The sequence below is a fragment of the Rhinatrema bivittatum genome, chromosome 4 (genome assembly GCF_901001135.1).
Source record: "Rhinatrema bivittatum chromosome 4, aRhiBiv1.1, whole genome shotgun sequence".
Taxonomy (NCBI): domain Eukaryota; kingdom Metazoa; phylum Chordata; class Amphibia; order Gymnophiona; family Rhinatrematidae; genus Rhinatrema; species Rhinatrema bivittatum.
In genome coordinates, this window is record NC_042618.1 from 172743687 (window position 1) to 172767923 (window position 24237).

The following is a 24237-nucleotide window of genomic DNA, read 5'->3' on the forward strand; positions in this document are numbered from 1 at the left end:
CAGGACAGGGGTTGTCAGAATTCCAGGACTAACTGGAAATCCTCCTCCTTGAACTGGGTCACTTGGCATTTATGTATTTTTTTTAATCCTGCTTTTTTGGCATTTCTCTGACATTGCATTGATAACTTTATTAATGACAAATATTAATCCTTTACAATTGGGAATGTTTGGGTTTGTTCCTTTTGACATTTTTTGAAATTGGAAGGAGTAGATTTTTAGTAGTATAGCATGCCATTTTATCTGTCAAATTTAGTGTTGTCATCTGGTCCATTTTTTTTTTCTTTAAGTAAAGGCTCAGAAATCCATTCCAAAGTTAACCTGTAGTTTAGCTAGGGGGGGACCAGCCGACTTTTCACTATATAAGGACAAGCTGATCCGGTCCTGGTTTTACCCCATTTCATGCATGGTTTTATATTCCTGCGTTTTCTAGGGAAATCAGAACTACAAATCCAAGCATGTGCGGGAGGATAAAACCAAGACCGAATCAGCTTGTCTTTAAACAATGGAATCAGGTGGTCTCTCTAACTAAACTACATTATTCTCTGGACTGGATTTCTGAGCAAATCTGCAATAGTATATGCCCCGTTTTGGGTATCTCATTGCCTGGGCGCTACGGGCATATGTGGCATGCCAAGCTCGGCACGGAGCAGAGTGACATCACTTCAGCACGTGTCCAGCTCTGTGAGTTTTAGCCATCTGAGCCCAAACCCATTGCCTCGTCTATACTCACAGCTCGTATTACAATGAGTGGTGTTCTTTGTGCATGATCCCAAGCAGGCACTGAAGCATCAATCGGGAGCCTTTCTGAGTTAGAGGGCCATGAAGTGCCAGACATCTAGCGCTGCCACACTGCTGTATTGCAGTGTCAGTGAATCTTCACCTGCAGCTGGGAAGTGGGAGTTGTGCCTCCTGAGGGGTAGTGTTGATTAGAGTTTCCAACCGGCTCTAGATTTTCAGGACAGGTCGTATAAGTCCTGCTTTTACCCCTACTGCACTTAGGGACTTGTAGTTTTGTTTTCCCTATTGCAGTCCCTAAGAAAATCAAGACTACAAGTTCCTGTAAGGGGTGGGATAAAACCAGGACTGGATCAGCATTGCCTTCAAAACTGGAGCCATCTGGCAACCTTAATGGTAGCATACAAAGAAGGTGATAATATGACACCATTAATACATATATTATCCCACAATAAACCAAAAAATGGTGCTAATTTAAATCTTTAATACATATCAAAATGTATTATACAAATTAGCCATCACATCAATATTAAAAACACCCTAAGAATTACAACCTCCCCCCTCCCCCGGTATCTCCCCCCCATATTAACAACCCAATTAGGGACCTAGTTTTGACGAACAAAATTAGTCGTCTTCTTCAGGGAAACCCACTCTGTTAAAATATCACCCGACATAAAGATACATTACATCATAAATATTACAACATTTAAGTAGAACACCTCTTTTTATATACATCTGCATGAATCTTCATATAATATTCCACAGGTTTTGCAAGTGTTGAACTCAGCAAAATTGCTCTCACACGCTATAAAGCAATAAGTTCTACACCCTTCATTTTTCATATATGTTCAACTCCATCTAAAACACTGCTTTCTCCCAACAATCCCATCCTCTATCATGGACTACTATCGTCTAAGCCTAGGTGCTGCCCACGGTCATAGAGCGCATGCGTTGGCATTTTTTGTAACCGATTGTGTCCAACGAATGTGCCGCTAGATGGAAGACTATGATTCGAAGTTGCATGGGATATTTATGTGAATTATTCGATAGTAGTCCGTGATAGAGGATGAGATTGTTGGGAGAAAGCAGTATTTTAGATGGAGTTGAATATATATGAAAGTTGAAGAGTGTAGAACTTATTGATTTATAGTGTGTAAGAGCAATTTTGCTGAGTTCAACACTTGCAAAACTTGTCGGATATTATATGAAGATTCATGCAGATGTATATAAAAAGAGGTGTTCTACTCAAATGTAATATTTATGATGTAATTTTATGTTAGATGATATTTTAATAGGGTGGGTTTCCCTGAAGAAGACGACTAATTTTGTTCGTCGAAACTAGGTTCCTAGTTGAATTGTTGAATATAGGGGTGGAGATACTGGGGGGTTTTTTCGGTAATTCTTAGGTTGTTTTTAACATTAATGTGATGGCTAATTTGTATATGTAAAATGTATTTAAGAAATTTTGATATGTATTAAAGATTTAAATTAGCACTATCTTTTGGTTTATTGTGGGAACTCTAAGTGCTGGTCATCAGTGCATTGGAGCTGTAGTCCAGTCAACCCTGATCATAAATCTACAGCCAGATTCCCCTGCCTTAATTGCATGACTTAAGTCTTCTGATTTCCATTTCCCTCTTTTCCCTTTCCATCCCTCTGCAAGTCACAGGTTCTGAGCTCTCCAGCATCATCAGCCCTGACTGTACTTAACACTGTTAGAAATGTTGGCTCCAGGCACCGAAGGGTTAAAGACAAGCGCCATCTGACAGTCCAAGCGGTTTGAGAGTGAAGTCAGAGAAGCTCTCATTGTGTGCTCCATTGGCAGATCCTGTGCAGTATGGCTTATGGATCCCCAACACCTCTCTGACCATTGCCCGGAACCGTTGGCTGACAAAGCAGTAGAGGAAAAAGTTGACAGCTGTGTTGAGCAGAGCGAGCATGTTACCAATGTCCATGGCCAGATGGACCCGCCAGTCCTTATTCACAGTTGACACGTACATATGGCAAATGAGTGTAAATGTTCGGGGGGCCCAGAGAATGGCAAACACTGTGGTGATGGCTAGGAGGATGGCGGTTGTCTTGCCTACATGCAGTCGGTAACCGTTGGCCTTTTTTCTCTGCCTCAGGTTCTGTATGATAACCAAGTTGGTAATTAAGAATATGGTACACGGGATGAAATAAATGATAAAGCAATGCGCCCACATCAGTATTTTGTCCAGGGTGTTGGGAGGTTTGGAATCCCGCCAGACATCTGACCACCAGTAGAAGGGAATTCCTGTGATGAAGGCTGCAATAAAAACTATAGCTATGATCTTTTTGGTGCGTTCCGGGTAGGATATCCTGCGGTACTGGAGTGGGTGGCAGAGTGCCACGTAGCGATCCACTGTCAGCACCACCGTGATCCAGATGGAGGCATGGTTGGACGCAAACTCCAGGATACTGACGGTTTGCATGAAAGTGCTGGGGACCTCACGATGCAGGATGGCCGTCTGTAGGATGAACCCCACAAAGACAATGAAGACCTGGGTGAGGATGTCAGAGGTGGTGAGAGCCAGGAGGTAGCAGTAGGAGGACTTCTTGGTTTTGGTGGCAAGTCTTGAGAGTGTTACAGCAGTCAAAACATTAACTGTGGGAAAAGGGCAAGAAGAGAAAGGGTTAGCCTCAGAGCTCTGGTTGTGCCAAGAGAGAAGGAAGAATTTAACTCATTTCAAGGGCCTTTCAAATGACAAAAGTCATTTTGTAAACATACATACAGAGATATAGAGGGATGCAATATCTGTGCATCATGTGTGGATTTCTACTGGTTATGAATTTTCCAGGTGACATCTCTTTAGCCCAGCCAATCAAAATCTTAATTTTTTTTACACTGGAAAACTGTTTTCACCTGAATTCTAAACAACAGTTTTTATGATGTCATTGCATAGAAAATCATACCTTAATGTTCATAGGCTATTGCCACTGTGCAGTAGAGTATGGTTTTTTTTTTACCACTGAGCATGGACAGTTTGCTGGTGCATGACTTCTCTTTGATAATTTGGGGCCAGCAGAAACCAGAGGTGCAAAAGTACTCACAGACTGTGCATCTAATTTACCACAAAATGAAATCCCCACCCTAACCCCATCCCGCAGTGAGAAGTGCCATGCTGGGAAATGTGTGCACGTACTTTAGGCTGCTGAGCAGATGGCAATTTTCAGTCCCGAGAATTTTTAACTACCTATGCATATTCCTTTATATAACATAAGAACATAAGATATGCCATACTGGATCAGACCAAGGGTCCATCAAGCCCAGTATCCTGTTTCCAACAGTGGCCAATCCAAGTCACAAGTACCCAAACATTAAATAGATCCCAAGCTACTAATGCCGGCAAAAAGCAGTGAATATTCTCTATTGATTAATAGCAGTTTATGGTCTTCTCCTCCAGGAACATATCCAAACATTTTTTAAACCCAGATATCCTAACTGCCTTAACCACATCCTCTGGCATTGAATTCCAGAGCTTATACACTAAGGGGTACTTCCTTACAGCCTAGCAGCTTTTTCTCACCCCTGCAGTCCAGCGGTCTGCCTCCTTGTGTTCTTTGCTCCTTCCAACTTCCAGTTGGAATGTTGAGGGGGAGGGGAAGCAAAGCTAGGGCATTCGTTCGTGATATATCTTAGTGTACACCTGCAGGGAATGATAGACCACTTTTTCCCTGGGTTTTTTTTTTTTGTTCTTATGTTCTACAAAATCAGGAAAGGACTTGAATGGGTAAATATGAATCGGTTATTAACTTTTTTCAGATAATACAAGGATTAGGGAGCACTCCCTGAAATTAGCAAGTAGTTATCAAGTAGCTTAGTGGTTAAAGCAGTGGGCTATGAACTGTGAGACCAGGGTTTGAGTCCTGCTGTCACTCCTTGTGACCTTGAGCAAGTCATTTTACCCTCCATTGCCCTAGGTACAAACTTAGGGGGTCATTTATCAAAGTGCTATATGGTGTTTTTGCATGCAAAAAATGCCATTAACACATGCAAAAGCGCCATAACACATGATGCGATGCAAATAACAAAGAGGGGGGGATTTGTGGGCTCACAGTTTTGCAAATTCCTATCGCACAGCTTTATGCAAATGAAAAAGGTGTAGTTAATTAAAATTTGCGTTAAAGCTGTGCGATAGGGCTTTGCAAAACTGTGAGCCCAGCCCACTTGGCCAAAAATCCCGCCCCAATATCCTCCCCTTTTTCTTATTTGTATCACACCATGCGTTATGGTGCTTTTGCATGCGTTAATGGCGTTTTTTGCATGCAAAAACGCCATATAGCACTTTGATAAATGACCCCCTTAGATTGTAAGCCCTTTGGGGATAGGGAAATACCTACAATACATGAATGCAATCCACTTTGAAGCGCTGAAAAAGTGCAAAAAGCAGAATATAAATCTAAATAAAAAAAAAAATAAGAGAAAATTTTGCAAAATGGCGGCGCAGAATGGCGCCGGCTGAAGACAACACGATTCAATTGCAGGAGGCCGTTCCAGACCGCTGCTGGACCCCCCAGGTAATTTAAGGCATTTGGGGGGGGGTTCGGGAGGGTGGGGGATTTAATTTAAAGGGTCGGGGGTGGGTTTTAGGGGGTTTTAGTGTGCCGGTTTTCCTGCCCTCCCCCTTCCCCCGATTTAGCTACGGACCGCCGCTGTACCCCCAGGTAATTTAAGGCATTTGGGGGGGGTTCGGGGAGGGTGGGGGATTTAATTTAAAGGGTCGGGGGTGGGTTTTAGGGGGTTTTAGTGTGCCGGTTCACGATTTTAACGATTTTCACGATACTCTAAACACCCAAACGGCGACGATACGATTCCCTCCCCCTCCCAGCCGAAATCGATCGTTAAGACGATCGAGGACACGATTCACATCTCTAATATGTTCTGTGATTTTGATGTTTAGAACACTTTCCACTATTTTTCCTGGCACTGAAGTCAGGCTAACCAGTCTGTAGTTTCCCGGATCGCCCCTGGAGCCCTTTTTAAATATTGGTGTTACATTTGCTATCCTCCAGTCTTCAGGTACAATGGATGATTTTAATGATAAGTTACAAATTTTTGCTAATAGGTCTGAAATTTCATTTTTTAGTTCCTTCAGAACTCTGGGGTGTATACCATCCGGTCCGGGTGATTTACTACTCTTCAGTTTGTCAATCAGGCCTACCATATCTTTTAGGTTCACCGTGATTTGATTCAGTCCATCTGAATCATTACCCATGAAAACCTTCTCCATTACGGGTACCTCCCCAACATCCTCTTCAGTAAACACCGAAGCAAAGAAATCATTTAATCTTTCCGCGATGGCCTTATCTTCTCTAAGTGCCCCTTTAGTCCCTCGATCATCTAACGGTCCAACTGACTCCCTCACAGGCTTTCTGCTTCGGATATATTTTAAAAAGTTTTTACTGTGAGTTTTTGCCTCTACAGCCAACTTCTTTTCAAATTCTCTCTTAGCCTGCGGGGAACAGAGAGCGACTGCCAATCAAAGCAGTGAAATCTCTTTTCTGGGAAACAGAGAACGAGGGCCACCCTCTGTAGGGGTGGACAAAAAAACATCCAGGGGAGGAGGCCCATAAGGGTTGCCTCTGGAAACCCAGTCATATCTTCCTTTCCTGAAGAGACAGGAAGCAACAGGAATCAGGGCTTCCTGATCCCGATAAACCTTCCAAGTCTCCAAGTGAGATTTGGGTTACCGCCACTGACCGCTGAGGTTCATAAGCAATCAAATCTGCCACTTGCAGCCCCCCTTAGATGGGGTAGGCCAACATGATGATCACTGGAGGGACCCCAGCAAAAATGGTTTAACAACAACTGCTGCTGCCATCCCCCAGTGTTTACTGGTTCTGGCCTACAAGGAGATGCGCCGATTCAAAAGAATCAAGGCTCCAGTTCAGCGATAGACCTGCAAGGGTCAGAGCCCCAGGGCTTACCCACAAAGGGGTTTCCTAACATGGGAGTAGTCAAAAGAGAAACTCCTCTTCTGAGGGATTGGATGACTCCCAGTACTAATTCCTGGTTGAACCACCATAGGGGTTCAACCAGGAACGCAGTGTTAGATCAGTCCCAGGGCTGCAGCACACAACCTGTTGTGCTTGCCATGAGGGAAATGCACACACCCATACACTAGAGCAGTGGTTCTCAACCGGTGTGTCGCGACACACCAGTGTGTCACCAAGAACACGCAGGTGTATCGCCACACTTCCCGGTCCCCCGCTGACCCAGCTGCTCCCCGGTCCTCCTCCGCCCGGGTTTAAAATGCTGACAGCCCGGGCGGAACGCGGCAGGACAGTTGGAGTCAGCGGCATTGGCATGGTCTCTTCTTCCCGCAGCCCGGAAGAGGAAGTGGTGAGCATCGGGTGCGTGCGTGGGAAGAAGAGACCATGCTAGTGTGGTCAGAATCGGCCCGAAGAACAGAAGAGAGGCGCGGTCTGAAGAATGTGCAGCGCGAATCGGAGGAAAATGAAGAAGAACGTCAACCCCCGCGGCTGATGGGACTCCTTCTCCGCGAGGGCTGAAAATGAAGGAGGTTAGGGTTGGGAGGAGGCTGCTGCTGCCGCTAGTTCTGGAGGGGGGGGGGGAAGAGAGAGAGTGACTGAGCAAGCATGTGTGTTTGAGATCCTGTGTGTGTATGTGTGTGAGTGAGACAGCATGTATGTGAATGACTGAGAGCCTGTATATGTGAAAGAGAGAGCATGAATGTAAGTTTACGATTGGGAACCTGTATGTGTATGTGATTGAAAACCTGTTTGTGTGATTGAGTATATGTGTATGATTGAGATCCTTTGTGTGTGAGAGAGATCATGTGTATGTATGATTAAGAGCCTGTGTGTATACGTAAGAGAGAGAGAGAGCATGTGTGTCTGTGTGAGATTGAGAGATGGTTTAGGTGAGGGAGCATGTGAGTATGTGATTAAGAGCCTGTGCATAAATGAGAGAGAGAGAGCATGTTTGTAAGCATGTGAATGAGAGTCTGTGTGTGAGAGAAAAAGACAGCATGTATGTGTGTGATTGAAAGCCTGTGTGTGTAAGCATGAAAATATAGACAGTATGTGTGTAAATGTGTAATTAAGAGCCTATATAAGTGAGAAAAAGCATGTGTATATGTGAGTGACTGAGAGCATGTGTATAGGTGTGTAATTGAGAGCCAGTGTGAGAGACAGCGCTGGTATGTGACTGAGAGAGAGGAGAAAGTTCCAAGCAAACCACCCCTCCTCCTGCTAATTCAAAACAATCTCAGGACACCTGGATAGCAAACGTTTTCAGGTATGCAGAGCAAAAAAATTTTTGTATCCTTATTTTTCATTACTGGGACTTTGTGTCTGCTATTTTGAAATGTTTTATTGGTATCTAGAAATTTTTTTATATGAGTTTTTAATTATTGGATATTCCACTCATCAGCTGTTTCGAAATAATCTGTTCTTTTTGTTAGTATGGTTTTACTGCTACTGATATATTTCTTGATTTGTTTTATAAGGATGGGTGATGTTTCTTTTTTCCTTTATTACACTGCTTACAGAGACTCTGGCTTGTTGTAGTTTCCAGTTCAGTTTTTTCTGCATGCTTCTATTTATGCGTTTTGGTCTCTTTATTCTTTGTTAGGTGAGGATCAGCACATGTGATTTAGGTGAGGTTTTCTGCTGGCGTGTAGTTTCTCTTTAGGACTCTATAGCAGCCTGACTTGGTCCGTTTTCCTAATAGGAGTTGTATTGGTGTCTTAAGGCCTGGTGTAATATTTCAGTGTTGCCTTTTCTTAGGTAAGGTGGTTACTGTTTAAGTGATGGAAATTGGTGCTGTTTTGGTGTGGGATGTTTACTATTTATGCAATTTCTGTTCAGACAGAATATGTATCTTTTCCTTGTGTCATTTTAAACAATAAAAATAATTACCGGACCTTTACTTTTTATTTCCGCCATGAATTGTAATGAGCAGTGTGTCACACATGTGAGCGTGGCCTGTCAGGTATGTCACGATGGGAAAAAGTTGAGAACCACTGCACTAGAGGGCAACTGGAAGAATAGTGCCCTTCGCTGTAAAAGCGCGATGACCAGTACTCACTCATACAGTGGTGCACCATCTTGCTTCGTGCTTGTGAGTAGAATCCCACGCGACGGCAAGGATCAAGCACCACTGTTAGAGTCAGCAGCTGCACCCTGACAAAAAGCAATCACAGAGTGTGTGATAGCACCTTCCTCAGCAATGTTCCCTAGCACCCTATGGTGCAGAACAGACGAGGAATCTCATACCTTGAAGTGATGGCTGTGTACTGCACCACCAGAGAGAATGCCACCTGCCAACACCTGAGGCACTTGAAAGAGTGGACGACACAACTGAGCATGCTGCGCTCTGCTGACATACTAATTCCTAATGGAGTCAATAGGAACAATGTGACGTCGGCGTCCCTAGTACCATTGGGGTTCTGATTATAGTGAGGTGGTGGGTGGTGGTTTATGGCATTGCCCTCGTGGTACCCCAAGTACCTGATAACACTCCAAGAAGAAGAACATAGCCCTTGAAATGGCATCGCGAATGGCTCACCACCCTTTGCATCATGTAACGTCAGCAGCAAAATTCATGGTGACCGATGGTGCCCATGGTGCTCTGCCTTAGTGTCCTGCGGCATCCATCCATGACCACTGGTGCCTACCGTGGTGACGGCACCCGTAAGATCCACAGCGCTCTCATGCTCACCAATGATGGATCACATCTATTGCACCAAATGATGCTGTGCCCAGGGCTTCAATGGCACTTGACCATGATGCAGGCTTGACCAGTTTGATGGTACACTAAGCCAGTGGTTCTCAACCGGTGTGTCGCGACACACCAGTGTGTCGCCAAGCACCGGCAGGTGTGTCGCGGCTCCTGGTGTTCCACTGCCCCGCTTGTGCTTCCCTTCTCCCCAGGCGCGGGGCTGAAGAATGGAGAGACGCTGCGTGCCACCACTGGAGGCCAGGCCGGCGGGGCTGAAGAAAGAAGAGACTCTGCGCGCCGCTGCTGGCGGCTGAAGAGCGGAGAGACCTGTGCCCCAACGCCAGTGGGGCCGAAAAATGAAGAGATCTGCGCGCCACCGGCAGCGGCTGAAGAGCGGAGAGACCTGCGCGTCGACAACAGTGGGGCCGAAGAATGAAGAGACCTGCGCGCCGCCGGCAGTGGCTGAAGAGTGGAGAAACCTGTGCCCCAACGCCAGTGGGGCCTAAAAATGAAGAGATCTGTGCGCCACCGGCAGTGGCTGAAGAGTGGAGAGACCTGTGCCCCAACGCCAGTGGGGCCTAAAAATGAAGAGATCTGCGCGCCACCGGCGGCGGCTGAAGAGCAGAGAGACCTGCGCGCCGATGCCAGCGGGGCCGAAGAATGAAGAGACCTGCGCGCCGCCGGCGGCTGAAGAGTGGAGAGACCTGTGCACCGACGCCAGCAGGGCTGAAGAATGAAGACACCTGCGCACTGACGCCAGCGGGGCCGAAGAACGTAGAGACGCTGTGCGCCGCTGCCGACAGCTGAAGAGCTGAGAGACCCTGCGCACCACAGGAGGTGGCTGGAGAGACGTTGTGCACGCGGGAAGTCAAGCCAGAGGCAGCTGAGAAGTGGAGGCCAGGCTTATTGGGCCAAACAATGAGAAGAAGCTCCATGTGAGCTTGTGTGCCTGTGGTAGAATGGGTGCATGAGTGAGAGCTTGTGTGTCTGTGGTAGAATGGGTGCTTGGGTGCATGAGTGAGAGTTTGTGTGTGTGTGTGTGAGAGCTTGTGTGCCTGTGGTAGAATGGGTGCCTGGGTGCATGAGTGAGAGCTTGTGTGCCTGTGGTAGAATGGGTGCCTGGGTGCATGAGTGAGAGCTTGTGTGTGTGTGTGGTGGAATGGGTGCATGAGTGAGAGCTTGTGTACCTTTGGTAGAATGAGTGCGTGAGTGAGAGCTGGTGTGTGTGTGTGGTAGAATGGGTGTCTGGGTGCGTGAGTGGGAGCTTTGTGTGCGTGTGTTAGAATGGGTGCCTGGGTGCATGAGTGAGAGCTTGTGTGTGTGTGGTACAATGGGTGCATGAGTGGCAGTGTGTGTGGTTGTAAGTGACAGAGTATGTGTGAGATTGTATGTAAGTGAGAGAGCATGTGTGTGATTGAGAGAGACTGGTCAGGGAGGTGACTGGTGTGTGTGTGTGTGTGTGTGTGTGTGTGTGAGAGACAAAGACTGGTCAGGGTGGTGACTGGTGTGTGTGTGAGAGCGAGAGACTGGTCAGGGAGGTGACTGGTGTGTGTGTGTGAGAGACAAAGACTGGTCAGGGAGGTGACTGGTGTGTGTGTGAGAGACAGAGACTGGTCAGGGAGGTGACTGGTGTGTGTGTGTGTGAGGAAGAGATACTAGTTAGGGAAGTTACTAGTCTGTATGAGACAGAGGCTGGTTGTGGGCCTTAAGGAAGAGGACTGTGAGGACATAGCTTTAGCAGCCACTGCTGCTTCTGGTGAGTGCTATTGGTCTGCAAGGGAAAGGAGTAGGAGAGTTGCTGGAGAGGGTAAGTAAAGGCAGCTTTTTAAGTTTATTTTTCTTGATTGACTGCCATTTTAATTATTGCGTATTATGTGATGTGTCTGCTGTTTTGAAATATTTTGATATTTAGACAATTTTTATTAATTTTTATAAGTTTTTAATTGTTGGATGTTATTCTGTTCATCAGCTGTTTTGTAACATTTATTAGTATAGTTTTACAATTATTTCTAAGTGGGTATCTATAAAAGCTTGGCTTGCTCTGTTTTCCCATTAGGAGGTGTATTAGTGTTTAGGGCCTGGTTAAATATTTGTAGTGGTAAATTACTGTCTTTTCATAAGGAGGGGTATTGTGCCTGCCAGTATAAAGAGTTTGTTTTGCTTTTACTGAGATGTCATCAGATCCAGAATATCTTTTTTTGTATGGTGAGCTGTACGGATAATGCCCTAGTTCTGCTCTGCACCCATTTTTGGGGGTCGACGTGGTTCCTGAGGATGCAGAATGTATATTTACATTTTGTCCCGTGATGGTCACATGTTCAGTGTGTCACGCACTTGAGAACCATCTGTCAGGTGTGTCCCGGCCGAAAAAAGGTTGAGAACCACTGCACTAAGCTATCAAAAAAGCCCCAGGTGCCTGCAGTCGTCCACAGCCCAATGATACCGATGGAGATCCCGATACTCGAATGTGTTGAGGGACCAGTAGTACCGAGGACACCAGTAATGCCTGAAGGCAGAAACTCTGCGCTCCAACATGACACCAACATGTCGCATCGGTGCCCAAAGAAACCGATGACTGGCAGAGTCATCAACAGTTCCCCTTATCTCAACTATATCCTGAGGGTTTCAATGCCGTATGCTTGATGGCATCTCTCGCCAGTGGCCAGGGATGATGATAGCTAGCTCTCACTAGCACCAATTGTGCATGAAGCCTGGCAGAGTCTCCAATGCCCCACGATCCCAGCGACTCAGGGCCCTCGAGATCAGCGATATCCATGGTGCCTGACAGCCTTAGGCCAGTGATGGGACAGCATGGTGCCCCATCTGGACAGTGCAAAGGAGCCTCGAAGGCACTGGATCCTGGATGCCTCAGCGCTCCAGGGTACCTCGGGTCTATGGTGACCCTGACGCTCAACAGCACCAAGGTCATCCAATGCCAAAGCCCCTGTCGCCCATGAGTTCTTCAGTGGCACTAGAGGGCTCTCAGCAGACCTGGCAGTCGATGGCCTCAAGGGCGACCAGGGCACTCAATGGTGATCCCAGTGCCTCACCGATAGGGCTCAACATAGTTGAGAGCAGCAACAAGAGGCCATTGGTCAACATGACCAATTGCCTCCATGGAGGCCCCACACCTCAATGGCATCAAGGGCATCAATGGCATTAAGGGCAGCCATGCACCTTGATGCCATCTGGCATTGAGGGCAACTCACACCTAAAAGGCATTGATAGCATTGATGGCATCAAGGATGACGATGGCATTGAGGGCGTCCACGCACCTCAATGGCTTTGAGCTTTGAGGGCATTGATGGCATTGAGGGTGGCTCTGATGGTATTGAGGGTGTTTAAGGTGACCATGGCACTTGATAGCTATCCTGGTCCCTGACGCAGTCCAGACTGTGACACTAGAGGCTGGTGCCACCACTCTGCCACATCAAGGCCCAAGGCTCTCGTTGATGCTAAGGTCAATGCCATTCCTCCAGTGCATCGAGAGAACATGGCGCCCGATGCACCCATGGCTCCTGCTGATGCTTACTGCACTGAACGTCCAGTCTGTGCGCTCAAAGCATGCACAACTCTTTCGATGGTCCTTATAGCATCAAGGATAGTCACGCATCTCGATTGCATTGAAGGTGCCCCAGCTCCTCGATGGCATCAAGGGTGACCACAGTGCTCAATGGCAATCCTGGTCCCTGACATGGTCCTGTCATCACTGAAGGTGCAGCAGCAAGCTGCTTGCCCAGGCTCTGCTAACCTTCTCTCACAAGGAGACTGCACTGCCATCACAGGCAAGCAGGAGGGGCGGCTACGTTATCCAGGGCTCCTACCCATGGAGACTAGTTCCTTTGAATGTGGGAGGATGAGCTCTCCCCACCACAGGAACAGTGTGATCCTCGATCTTTTCACTGCCCGTACCTCCATTGATGCCGATTGATCAGTGAAACGACATGGAATTCCTGCCCAGGTAGAACCCAGGCGAGTCCCCAGGCTCAGTGGCCTACATGGATCACCCATGGACTGCATTCTGCCAGTCCTGCCAGCACCTGACAGAATTACAAAAACAGACAGAACAAGGAAAGGACACAGAAACTAAACTGTAAGTGCAGTATTTATTTAATAAGAGATAGAATTAGACTCTGCTTGGCTGTACAGTGACTAAAGCCTGCCATGCGGCTGGCAGACAGAGGAAAAATAGGAAAAGAAAAAAGAAAATAAAACCACCGTAAAGGAAAAGAAAAACAGCTGCAGCTCTAGAAAAAAAATCACGTTACAAAAACTGTGAGAAGAGAGCAAAGCTGAATACTGTGACACACATGGATCCCGTGACCACACCGCTCCATGGAAAAAAAGAGACTAAGGGACTCTGCCTAGGGGGCAGGGTGATAATTACAGCTGCACATACTCAGTAGGGAATGTTTGAAAGTTCTAGAATCTTTGAGATCACGTTCTGGGCCAGGCTCCATCTGATGATGTCACCCATATATATGAGGACTACCATCCTGCTTGTCCTTGGAGAAAAAGTTTACTGTTCATCTAGTTCAAGGGTAATTACTTGGCACCACATACACTTTCTTCTTATTACATCCATAATCCCAGCAGTGAGTAAAATCCAAATTTATCTGTGTCCCCTTTCTTCCTATGTGGAATATAAGGCTGTCCAGGGTGCAATGGAAGGGGATCTCCTCTTCCAAATACCTGTAGTCCACCGTTTGACTCCAAAATGTCCAAACGACTCCTTTCCTGTTCAGATGCATCGCTAGACAGAAGTATTTGGGGTGGCGACAGGGGGTCTAGCCAAAGTGACATTTAAACCTATCAACCCTCCCCAACATTAAATTGGCTGTAAAAGATACAAATAAGAAAATGTCCCAATTTCCTTCTGTGCAATTTTTAAAAATCTCGATAGTTTCAATTTCCCAAAAACACAATTATTAAAATTATTTGATAGCCTCATTCAACTAATTCTTCTATAGGGATATGAGAGTTAAGTCCAAAGTCTATACAAGAAGGGACAGAATCTCAATATAAATCCTGCTCCTCCAGTTCCAAAAAATAATCTGCATCCACAGAAAATCTTCCAACAATGGATTTTGGATGTTGACCCTTACAATTCTCCATACAAAAAAGAAACCCCTTGTGAAGTAACACAAAACTCTAACAAAAAGAAACTTAGAACCTATACAACAAGCCTGTCATACCATAACAGCACTAACTCCAAGAATTCAACAGTAACAACCCTACCTTTAAAGGGGCAGCAGTGGAAATATTATACCAGTCCCTAAAACTCCATACACCTTTTAGGAAAACAGAACATGTCAGGCTGCTATACATCCCTACACAGAAGCAACATGCTAACAGAATACCTTACCTCAGTGACACATGCAGAACACCCTCACCAAACAGAACAAACAGACCATAAAGTATAAATAGAAATGTGCAAACAAAAACTGAACTGCAAGTCATAATAAGCCAGATTCTATATTTATTTATTTAGAATCTTTTAATATACCGATGCTCAAGATAAATATCTTATCGTACCGGTTTACAACATAACAGGGGATAACCAAAAGTATAGGAGGAAGTTACAAAAAAACAGGGTGATGCAATTCAGGACAAGAGAGCAAGGAAGAATTAGCTGAACATAGTGTTACTATAGTGTAAACAATAAGTAGTTTATAAACTTAACTTGACGAGTAACCATGTAGGAAATCAAACAAACAGTCAGTTCTTCAGGCGTGAGTAAATCTATACGGGATTGACGCGGGAAGGGTGGTGGTGTTAAGGGTTGGAAGGGAAAGGTCAAGGTCAGGGTGGAGGGGGGAGGGAGAAAGACCAGGCAATGTGTGAAGGGGGGGGGAGGGGCTGCGAATCTATCGGGGTGGCTTGCCTAATAATAGGTTGGAGCAAGAGGGCAGTCAGAGTTACTGAAGTTATAATGGAACAGAGTAGATCTGACAGGAGACTATGAATTGGTTAGGGGAAGGCTAGTTTGAAAAGCCATGTTTTCAGTTTCTTTCTGAAGGTGAAAGGGCATTGTGCCTGTCGAAGCTCTGGTGGTAATGAATTCCATTGGGAGGGTCCGGCAGTAGACAGTGCACGTTTCCTAATGGAGGGGTGAAGTGAGGATTTCGTGGGGGGTTCGTGAAGAGATCCTTTATATGCCGATCTGATCAGTCTTGCAGAGGAGTGAAGGTTGAGCGGAATTTTGAGTTGGAGTGAAGATTGAAGGTAGATGGTTTTGTGGATAATGGTCATGGTCTTAAACAGGAGTCTATAGTTGATGGGAAGCCAGTGTAAGTTTTTGAGGATAGGGGTGATATGGGCTCTTCGCCTTGAATTGGTTAAGATCCGAGCTGCGGCGTTCTGGATCATCTGTAATGGCTTGGTTGTGGAGGTAGGAAGGCCGAGGAGTAAAGCATTACAGTAGTCAATTTTTGAAAACAGTATGGCCTGGAGGACTGAGTGGTAATCATGATGGTGTAAGAGGTGTCTGAGCTGTTTTACAACATGTAGCTTATAGAAGCATTCTTTTGTGGTGTTGTTTATGAATTTTTTGAAATTAATTCGGGTGTCTAGAATAGCTCCTAGGTCTCTCATGTGGTTCACATGATTCACTGATGGGAATGTTTGATTTCCAGTCACCGTGATATTGTCATGAATTAGTGGAGGAGGGGAGAGTGGAAGGTGCACAGACTTTATCCTCCCTCTCTCTCATACACCTACTCTAAAACACATGTTCATTTTCTTGCTCACTCTCACACATACATACAGACATATACAGGCTCTCTCACACTCAGTGGCTTTCTCTCCCTCACACACATACACAGGCTCTCTCACACTCAGTAGGTATCTCTCCCTCACACACACACACACACACACACACACAAACACACACACAAACACACACTCTCTCTCTCTCTTACACTGAGAGGCTGTCTCTACTTCACACACCCACACACACACAGACACACTCACAGGCTCACACTTATTGACTGTTTCTCTCCCTCACACAAACACATACACACACATACACACACAAGCTCACACTTAGTGACTTTTTCTCTCTCTCTCTCTCTCACACACACACACACACACACACAAGCTCTCTTGTACTCAGTGACTCTTTCCCTCTTTCACACACTCACATACACATGGGCTCTCTCATATTCACTGGCTCCCTCACATTCACACACATACACAGGCTCTCTCAAACTCAATGGCTCTCTCTTTCTCTCATACATACACACATGTACATACACTCTTAAGAACATAAGAAATTGCCATACTGGGTCAGACTTAGGGTCCATCAAGTCCAGCATCCTGTTTCCAACAGTGGCCAATCCAGGCTACAAGTATCTGTCCATAGCCAAAACACTATGTAGATCCCATGCTACTGATGCCAGTAATAGCAGTGGCTATTCCCTAAGACAGAGGCTCACACTTAGTGGCTCTCTCTCCCTTACACACACATAAAGGATCTCTCACATTTGGTTGCTCTCTCTCTTTCTCTAGCATACACACACACACACACACACACACACACACACAGACACAGAACTGTGCTCGCTCTGTCACACACACACAGTCTCTCTCTTTCTCACACACACACATACACGCAAGGCTTCCCCTTCTCTTCTGAGCCTTTTCAGCTGGTCTTGACAGTCCTCTTCTTGGGCCGCTGTGGGAAGTGTTCTGCGGCAGCCCTTCCGGACCTCTTCTTGGGCTGCCATGAGATGGGGTCTGCAGCAGCCCTGCCAAGTTTAGTCTTCATTCACCATGGGATGACCTCCTCTTCCATCCCTCATGCATCAGATCACGTTTGAACTGTGTGCCGCAGGAGGAACAGAAGAGGCGCCGGCATTAGTGGTGCAGCACTAATAAAAAACTGGGGTGCCACACCTTACTACCCCATAGCATTGGCTATGTTCCTGTTTCTCCTCGGCAGAAATTCCTATGGGGAGCCTCAGATTTCTCCTGCAGATGGTATCCTTCAACTTTCATCCTCCTCCTACCAGTCATTAGGATCCAAAATTAATGCAAAAGGGGGGAAAAATCTTTCTTCTTCCACACTCCTCCCTCACAGACAAATAAAAATTACTCGGAAATTCTCAAAACACTAAGATCCAGTTCCTAACTACTGGGTATGGGTCAGAAGATGTGGGTTTCTCCCTTCCTACCCTACTCAGCAAAGGACCAGGATTCTCTTGTCCAACTCCAAACCAAAAATGCCACACTAAACCTAGGGGGTCATCTGCTCCTACGCAGGCAGGAACCTATCTTTACAACAACCTCCAGTGGGCCCTAACATTAGGCCAGAATTTCTAATGGAGATCCCAATGGCATCTCTACAGTTTAGCAGAACCAGTTCCCTTTTTATTTCAATCTGTTTGTTATGATGGTAAATCTTCTCTCAATGTTGTCATCACAATAAAGCTGGAGAGAGAGAGAGAGAGGGAAAGGGAGGTTCAGAAGGATTTGGAGTTCTTCAATGCTTCTTGTTCCCTTTACTATGGATGCAATGGCTTCTGCTCTATGACAGCTCATGTGGCACAGGAAAGCAGATATTCAGGATCAGAAAAGTAGCATGAGTCACCTTGGAGTTTGCCAAACACCAAAGAAATGTGGGAAGAAATCTGCAAGCCATCTCCTGTTGTAAGAGTAACATGTGTGAGTCAGGCACCCTGTAGACACTATGACATCTCCCAACATAAGATGGGAATCCCGGAAGCACTCAATGCTATCATCTCCCAGCACCTAATAGGCAGGCCAGTGACACTGAACTTCATCACTTTCCATCACCACTTAAAAAATGGAAAATTCATCTTGCAGATTTTGTGGCCAGATAAGGCACTGGCCTTACACCTCTACAGACCCCACCCCCAGCTTCTATATGAACCTCAAAGTCCAAGAGGCAAATTACCGTATTCCCTCATGCAGTTGCTAGGAATATAAATGGGATAGAAATATGCCCAAGAGTTTTTAGAAATGGCAGGCAGAATCTTATATCGAACACACACGCGCAGGGTGCCTCAGTCTCATCTTAGGATCACCAGTAAGACTTTAGTTCTTAAGTTCTGTTCATACAGAAATCTGACTGAGATAGCAAAAACTAATGCCTCAGTCACCATTGCCTCCATACTACGTCCAACATATGGCAGGTCAACGGACACAACCCACAGTGTGCGGGAATGGGGAAATGAGGCCATACTCCCTTCAATATTTTGAGCTTGAGCTAATCCACCACAATGTAGCCACTGCTTGGGGTAACTTTCCTTATGTGGCTCTGAGTAGCAGAGGACCTCGGGCAGTGAATCATGAAAGACAAGCTCTTCTCCCTGGCTCTGAGTGCAAAACCTGGTAAAGAACTCCAGATAATAATAAACTGCATTGCAGAGGTGCTTCCAAATTGGTTTGTCTGTATTGTCCGTAAACTATTTATATGGGCTGCTTTCTACAGGCAACGAATGAGGTTTCAAGTGTTCAAATTCTGTGAAGAGCAGCTGAAATATATTTATATATATATGTTTTAATTTAAAAAATGTAACAGCAAAATTTATAGGCACTATGCCATTGTTTATTGGAGTGTTAACTGTTGCATCGTTATGACCCTTTTAAGGGGTTTGAGGGTTGGGATATTTTATATTTTTATTTGTAAAAATTATATTTCATTGTTATTGCATGATTGATAGCCTTTATCCATGCTTTTTAATTGAGAGTGTTATTTCCCATTGGAATACTTCCTTCTACAAGAGAAGTCTACACATGAGAACTTATTTTCACAGTTCCAACGTGTGTCGATCTCCCGTTGCATGGTTCCCATTATCACTGTATTCCAGTTGCTATATCTATCTTGGTGTTCTCAGAGAGACGCCCGCCGGAGTATAAAATCATTTAAAGAGTAGCTGCGGGTAACTTGCCCTGAATGTTACTGTCATTACATTCACTGGGAAGCATTTCATCAAACCGGCAGGGTCGCAGTAAGAGCAAACCCCTATTTGACTGGAACCAAAGAAAGGGAGATGAAGGTAATGTCTCTGTCTGGCAAGCATGCCGCCCTCATCACCTTCTACATGTGTCCATCTCTCTCTTCCTCCTGTTGCTAATCCCATTGTTGATCTTTTTATCAGTATAATTCCCAGCCATGGGGCCAGAGGAGAGCATTGAGACAAATGAAGTTATCCAATGTTCTTCAAGGGCAGACTATAATCATCTCATTTCGCGGCTCAGCAAGAAGAGCCCGGGGCCTCTTACAAAAGAGTCAATAAGCCATGGACAAGGTGTTCAGTTTCATTTTAACACTCTCTGAAAAGAAAGTTTTACTGATTAGCACCAATGTGAGTAACAACAAATGATCTGTTCAGCAAAGTTCAGTCCCTTTTATAGTTTAAGAATATTCCTCTTATGGACACGTTTTTCTAGACCCAAGGTGTCTTTTCCCAGGAAAGTAATCCAGATTATAAGTAATTCATTTACAGCACAGTATGTACATTCATAAAGCTCCATTACATCTAGGGTTGCATGGCTCATGGGACCAAGGTAAGAAAGCAGAGCCTGTCATCTCTAGGACTGGAGGACTAAGAGGACAGGCACAGGGATACAGAGTGTCCCCTCTAGAATTGTAGGGCTAAGAGGATGGTCACAGAGATACAGAGCTCGAAACCTTTAGGACTGGAGGGTTTAGGGGTTTGGCACAAGGATAGAGAATCCATTACCTCTAGGACGAGAGGGCTCAGGGGATTGGTTTTGATATCCAGAATATTCAAGATCTGTGTTATCACTTTAAAACTTGTTTCAGTTTGGTGGTGGACAGTGTTGTTATCTGAAAGCTATTTAGCGAACATTATCGTGAAACATCAGTGTGCAGCAGCAGTCAGAAAAGCAAACAGAATGTTGGGAATTATTAGAAAGGGAATGGTGAATAAAATGGAAAATGTCATAATGCCTCTGTATCGCTCCATGGTGAGACCACACCTTGAATACTGTGTACAATTCTGGTCACCGCATCTCAAAAAAGATATAGTTGCAATAGAGAAGATACAGAGAAGGGCAACCAAAATGATAAAGGGGATGGAACAACTCCCCAATGAGGAAAGGCTGAAGAGGTTAGGGCTGTTCAGCTTGGAGAAGAGACGGCTGAGGAGGGATATGATAGAGGTCTTTAAAATCATGAGAGGTCTTGAACGAGTAGATGCAAATCGGTTATTTACACTTTCGGATAATAGAAGGACTAGGGGGCACTCCATGAAGTTAGCAAGTAGCTCATTTAAGATTAATCAGAGAAAATTCTTTTTCACTCAACGCACAATAAAGCTCTGGAATTTGTTGCCAGAGGATGTGGTTAGTGAATTTAGTGTAGCTGGGTTCAAAAAAGGCTTGGATAAGTTCTTGGAGGAGAAGTCCATTAATTGCTATTAATCAAATTGACTTAGGGAATGGCCTCTGCTATTACTGGCATCAGTAGCATGGGATCTTCTTGGTGTTTGGGTACTTGCCAGGTTTATGATGCTTTATGATGGAGATCCTTGACCATTTTAATAATTGCCCTCCGGATAGACTGTATTTGGTTTATATTTTTTTGAGGGTGAAGTTTCTAGAATTATACACAATACTCCACATGAGGTCTCACCAGAACATACTTTCCAGTAAATAGGAACCAAGATCGCTGGGATGTTCAATCCCAGCTATAGGGGCTGATGTAGTAAGACCCATGGCAAAACAGGCACTAGTTATGAGCACCAGTTTTGATCACTGCACGTGGTTGAAGCTGCCGCTTGTGCGGGATGTAAAAAACATAAATTATGCAAATGATTTGCGCGCAGATGTCCACGCGCATACGGAAAAATGCGTGTACCTAAGCGCGGTAAGGACCTATGTAATAAGTGGCTGCATCCGCGCTCAAAACCCATGCCGAGAATCCACGCATAAAAGCGAGCGAGCGAACGGGTCTCCCTATTAAGTGAAAGTATGACCCTGGAAAGTATTTTTAATATTTCAAATAACTTTCTTGCAGAAAACATGGCAAATATTTTCATGGTTGCTAATTCACACTGGCATAGCAGCAAGATAGGTGCTCAGTTTGGATGTGAGTCAATTAACAATCTTGCCGCTCTTCTGGCTGTGTATCGTGTCCGCCCAGGGAAGCGCTTACCTAAGCTGGCCGCTCGGACATCGAGAAAAGCGCTTAGCTAAGCTGGCCACTCTGAAGCTGAGACAGGTGCTCAGCTAGGTTCTTATTAGGACGCTCGTGCTCTGTTCGTGGCAGAAAAATCTATACATCCAGGCGCCCATAAAGGCATCTAGCTTACCTTGCCACTCAGGCGCTGAGCTAGGCACTTACTTAGTCATTAATCTGTACAATTGGGCACCCAGAAAGGCGCCTAGCTAATCCTGCTGCTCTGGTGCTCAGCTTGGCGCTTACTTGGTCGCGAATCTATAAGATCAGGCTCTCAGAAAAGCACCAAGGGAAGCACCTACCTAAGTTGGCCGCTCCAAAGCCGAGAAACGTGCCTAGCGATGCTGGCCGCTTGGTCGCTCAGAAAAGCACCTATCTAAGCTGGCCATTCGAACACCAAGATAGGCGCTCAGCTAGGTGGTTTTCAGGATGCTCGGACACCGGCATAACCTCCCCCCCACAAGTCAGCGCTGACACTTAACTTGTGCCCTGACCATGGTGGTAGAAAATCCGTATTAAAAAACCCGCACTAGCATTAGCGCGGCTCCCTGCATTGCCTATGATTAGCTAATAGTCACCTTTGCATGCCGTTAGCATGCATTCATGCAGGAAAATCCGTGGGTGTGTAAGCGCATTCATACACGCTTTTTTCCTGTGCACAAAACCCTTATTACATCCCCGTACAGGGCTTTGCACAGGAAACCGCATACATCCGTGTACAGACCCGCAGCAGCTTCAGCGCACCTTACTGCATCAACCCCATCATCAGCATAGCAGGGAGATTATGATGCAATTTGCTTTGCAACGTGCATTTATTTTTCATGCTGAAGTATTCCTCTAAAACAGGACTGAGGAACAGTGTAATCTGAGAAATAATGCACGAGGGCTGGAAAAATTGACTATTATTAATTGACATCTAAGGAGAAGTCACTGTTTGATAAGATAAGCATACACTCTTTAGCTATCTGCATAATCTCAATCCATCCATGCAAACACCTGAGCAGGTCGCCACTCTGGCATTAACATTTGACAGTAGGAAGGCCATCTGAGCAGACTTTGACTAATGTATTTGATTAAGCAGCTGAGGTGAATAATTGAAGGTACACTCTAGAGTTTTGTACATTTGGTTGATACGATTAACTCTCACAGGCAATGGAAAGAGAGGGGAGAAAGAAGCCCACTGGAGCTGAACATGGACATTGCCCATAGCTGGAGGCTTGGTGAGGACGACTGGGGAAAATCTAACTCTAGGGCAGACGTTAACATGACATCGTTGTATGAATCTGAGCGTTTATTGGCACAAGAATAAGATCTTTGGGATTCATTGTTTTCAGTCATTTTCCCCTTTGTTAGCCACCCAGCAGGATAAATGACGGTGTGCATGGCTCCCTATGAATCTGATAAATAAAGGCAAAAGGACAGATGATGATGATGATGATGATCAGTAGTTCCTTAATTATTCATTCATCACTAATGATCAAAACCAATAATTTGATTTTGCATCATATCATGGAGCCAGATGATGTGTATACATGATAAGGCTTTTATCCAAACACAATCTCAAGTGCATTGATAGTTCACACATCAGAGAGAAAGACACACAGCCCTCACTGAGCTGAGTGGTCTGGCAGAATATTCAGGACATATGTTGGTGGTGATGGGGGCAGGGGTGGGGGTGACATAAGGACTCTGACAGGGGTGGGGGGTGGGGGGGGGGGTTCAGATTCATGCATATCTACAGACTGCAGATGCACTCATTCATGTGTCCTGGAAAATATTGCAAGCTCTTTCAGTTCTGGGTACAACTCCTTGTTATTAGGACTACAAGTTACAATAGCACTTACTATAGAAACGTGGAAGCTGCAGGCAGATAGCATAAAAATGATTTTCTATAGCAATCCGATTGTCTTAGCATACAGTGAAAAGCGGCACCTTCCCATCTTTAATGACTGATTGTGTAGGATACCTGGCAGTCCTAGGCAGAGCAAAACACTGTAGTAAATCACTGGGATGACTCCCACAGTGCACAAGGACCTCTGGGCCTCTTCCCTCGTCTCTGAATCATCCAGCTGCATCAGGAGGGTGGCGTTTGGCAGAGGGATCATGTCTCCTGTGAACAGAAGGAAGAAAGGGAGGATCAAGAGTAAAAAAAAGGCTTAAGGAGGTAACTGTCTCCATTACATCCCTTACTGTGCCACAGTAGTCAGAATATGCACAAAGGAGCTGAAAAGTCAAGCCATCCCCGTAGAGCAAAGGCAACAGAACCGGCATTTTCATATTCACCTCAATCGCTCTATTGCCAACTGAACTCCAAGTTCCTCTTTCTAGAGTTTGTAGCTCAGGGAACTTGCTCCAGGACCGTTTTCTCAGCGATGCCTCCATCAGGGTGTAACATTAACTCTCCCCACCCCCCACCCCCCATTCCAGTGCGTGCTGCAGTGCCAACCTAATCCAGTCTCTGCTTGGAGATTTTGCTCTCATTTAGGGTGGTTGTTGGTTTTATAACCCCCACCCCAGTGCATTCTGTTCTGTCTCATCCTGCTTCAGTTCCATTAGCAATGTAGGAAGGACCGGCCTGCACCTAAGACACAGAGAAGAGCAGATGATGACTGCGAGGCCTGTCCAG

The 24237-nt window shown here is 45.4% G+C and overlaps 1 protein-coding gene across 1 annotated transcript; it reads right to left on the minus strand.

Annotated features, from left to right (window-relative positions):
- Nucleotides 1-2108: 2108 nt before the first annotated feature.
- GPR142 (G protein-coupled receptor 142) lies at nt 2109-23702 on the minus strand. The gene is made up of 2 exons (XM_029597557.1): nt 23578-23702; nt 2109-3361 (listed from the first exon to the last, which is right to left on the minus strand). The coding sequence occupies exons 1-2, from the start codon at nt 23684-23686 to the stop codon at nt 2481-2483; spliced, it is 990 nt and encodes a 329-aa protein (XP_029453417.1). The 5' UTR covers nt 23687-23702; the 3' UTR covers nt 2109-2480.
- Between the last annotated feature and the right edge of the window lie 535 nt (nt 23703-24237).

What these genes read in the sequence shown, in the direction of transcription:
- GPR142 (XM_029597557.1), bottom strand. Translation starts at nt 23,686, where the DNA reads ATGCAGCTGGATGATTCAGAGACGAGGGAAGAGGCCCAGAGGTCCTTG. An exon ending in GCTCTGCCTAGGACTGCCAG is followed by an intron (nt 3,362 to 23,577) that starts GTATCCTACACA and finishes CTTTTCCCACAG; the next exon opens with TTAATGTTTTGACTGCTGTA.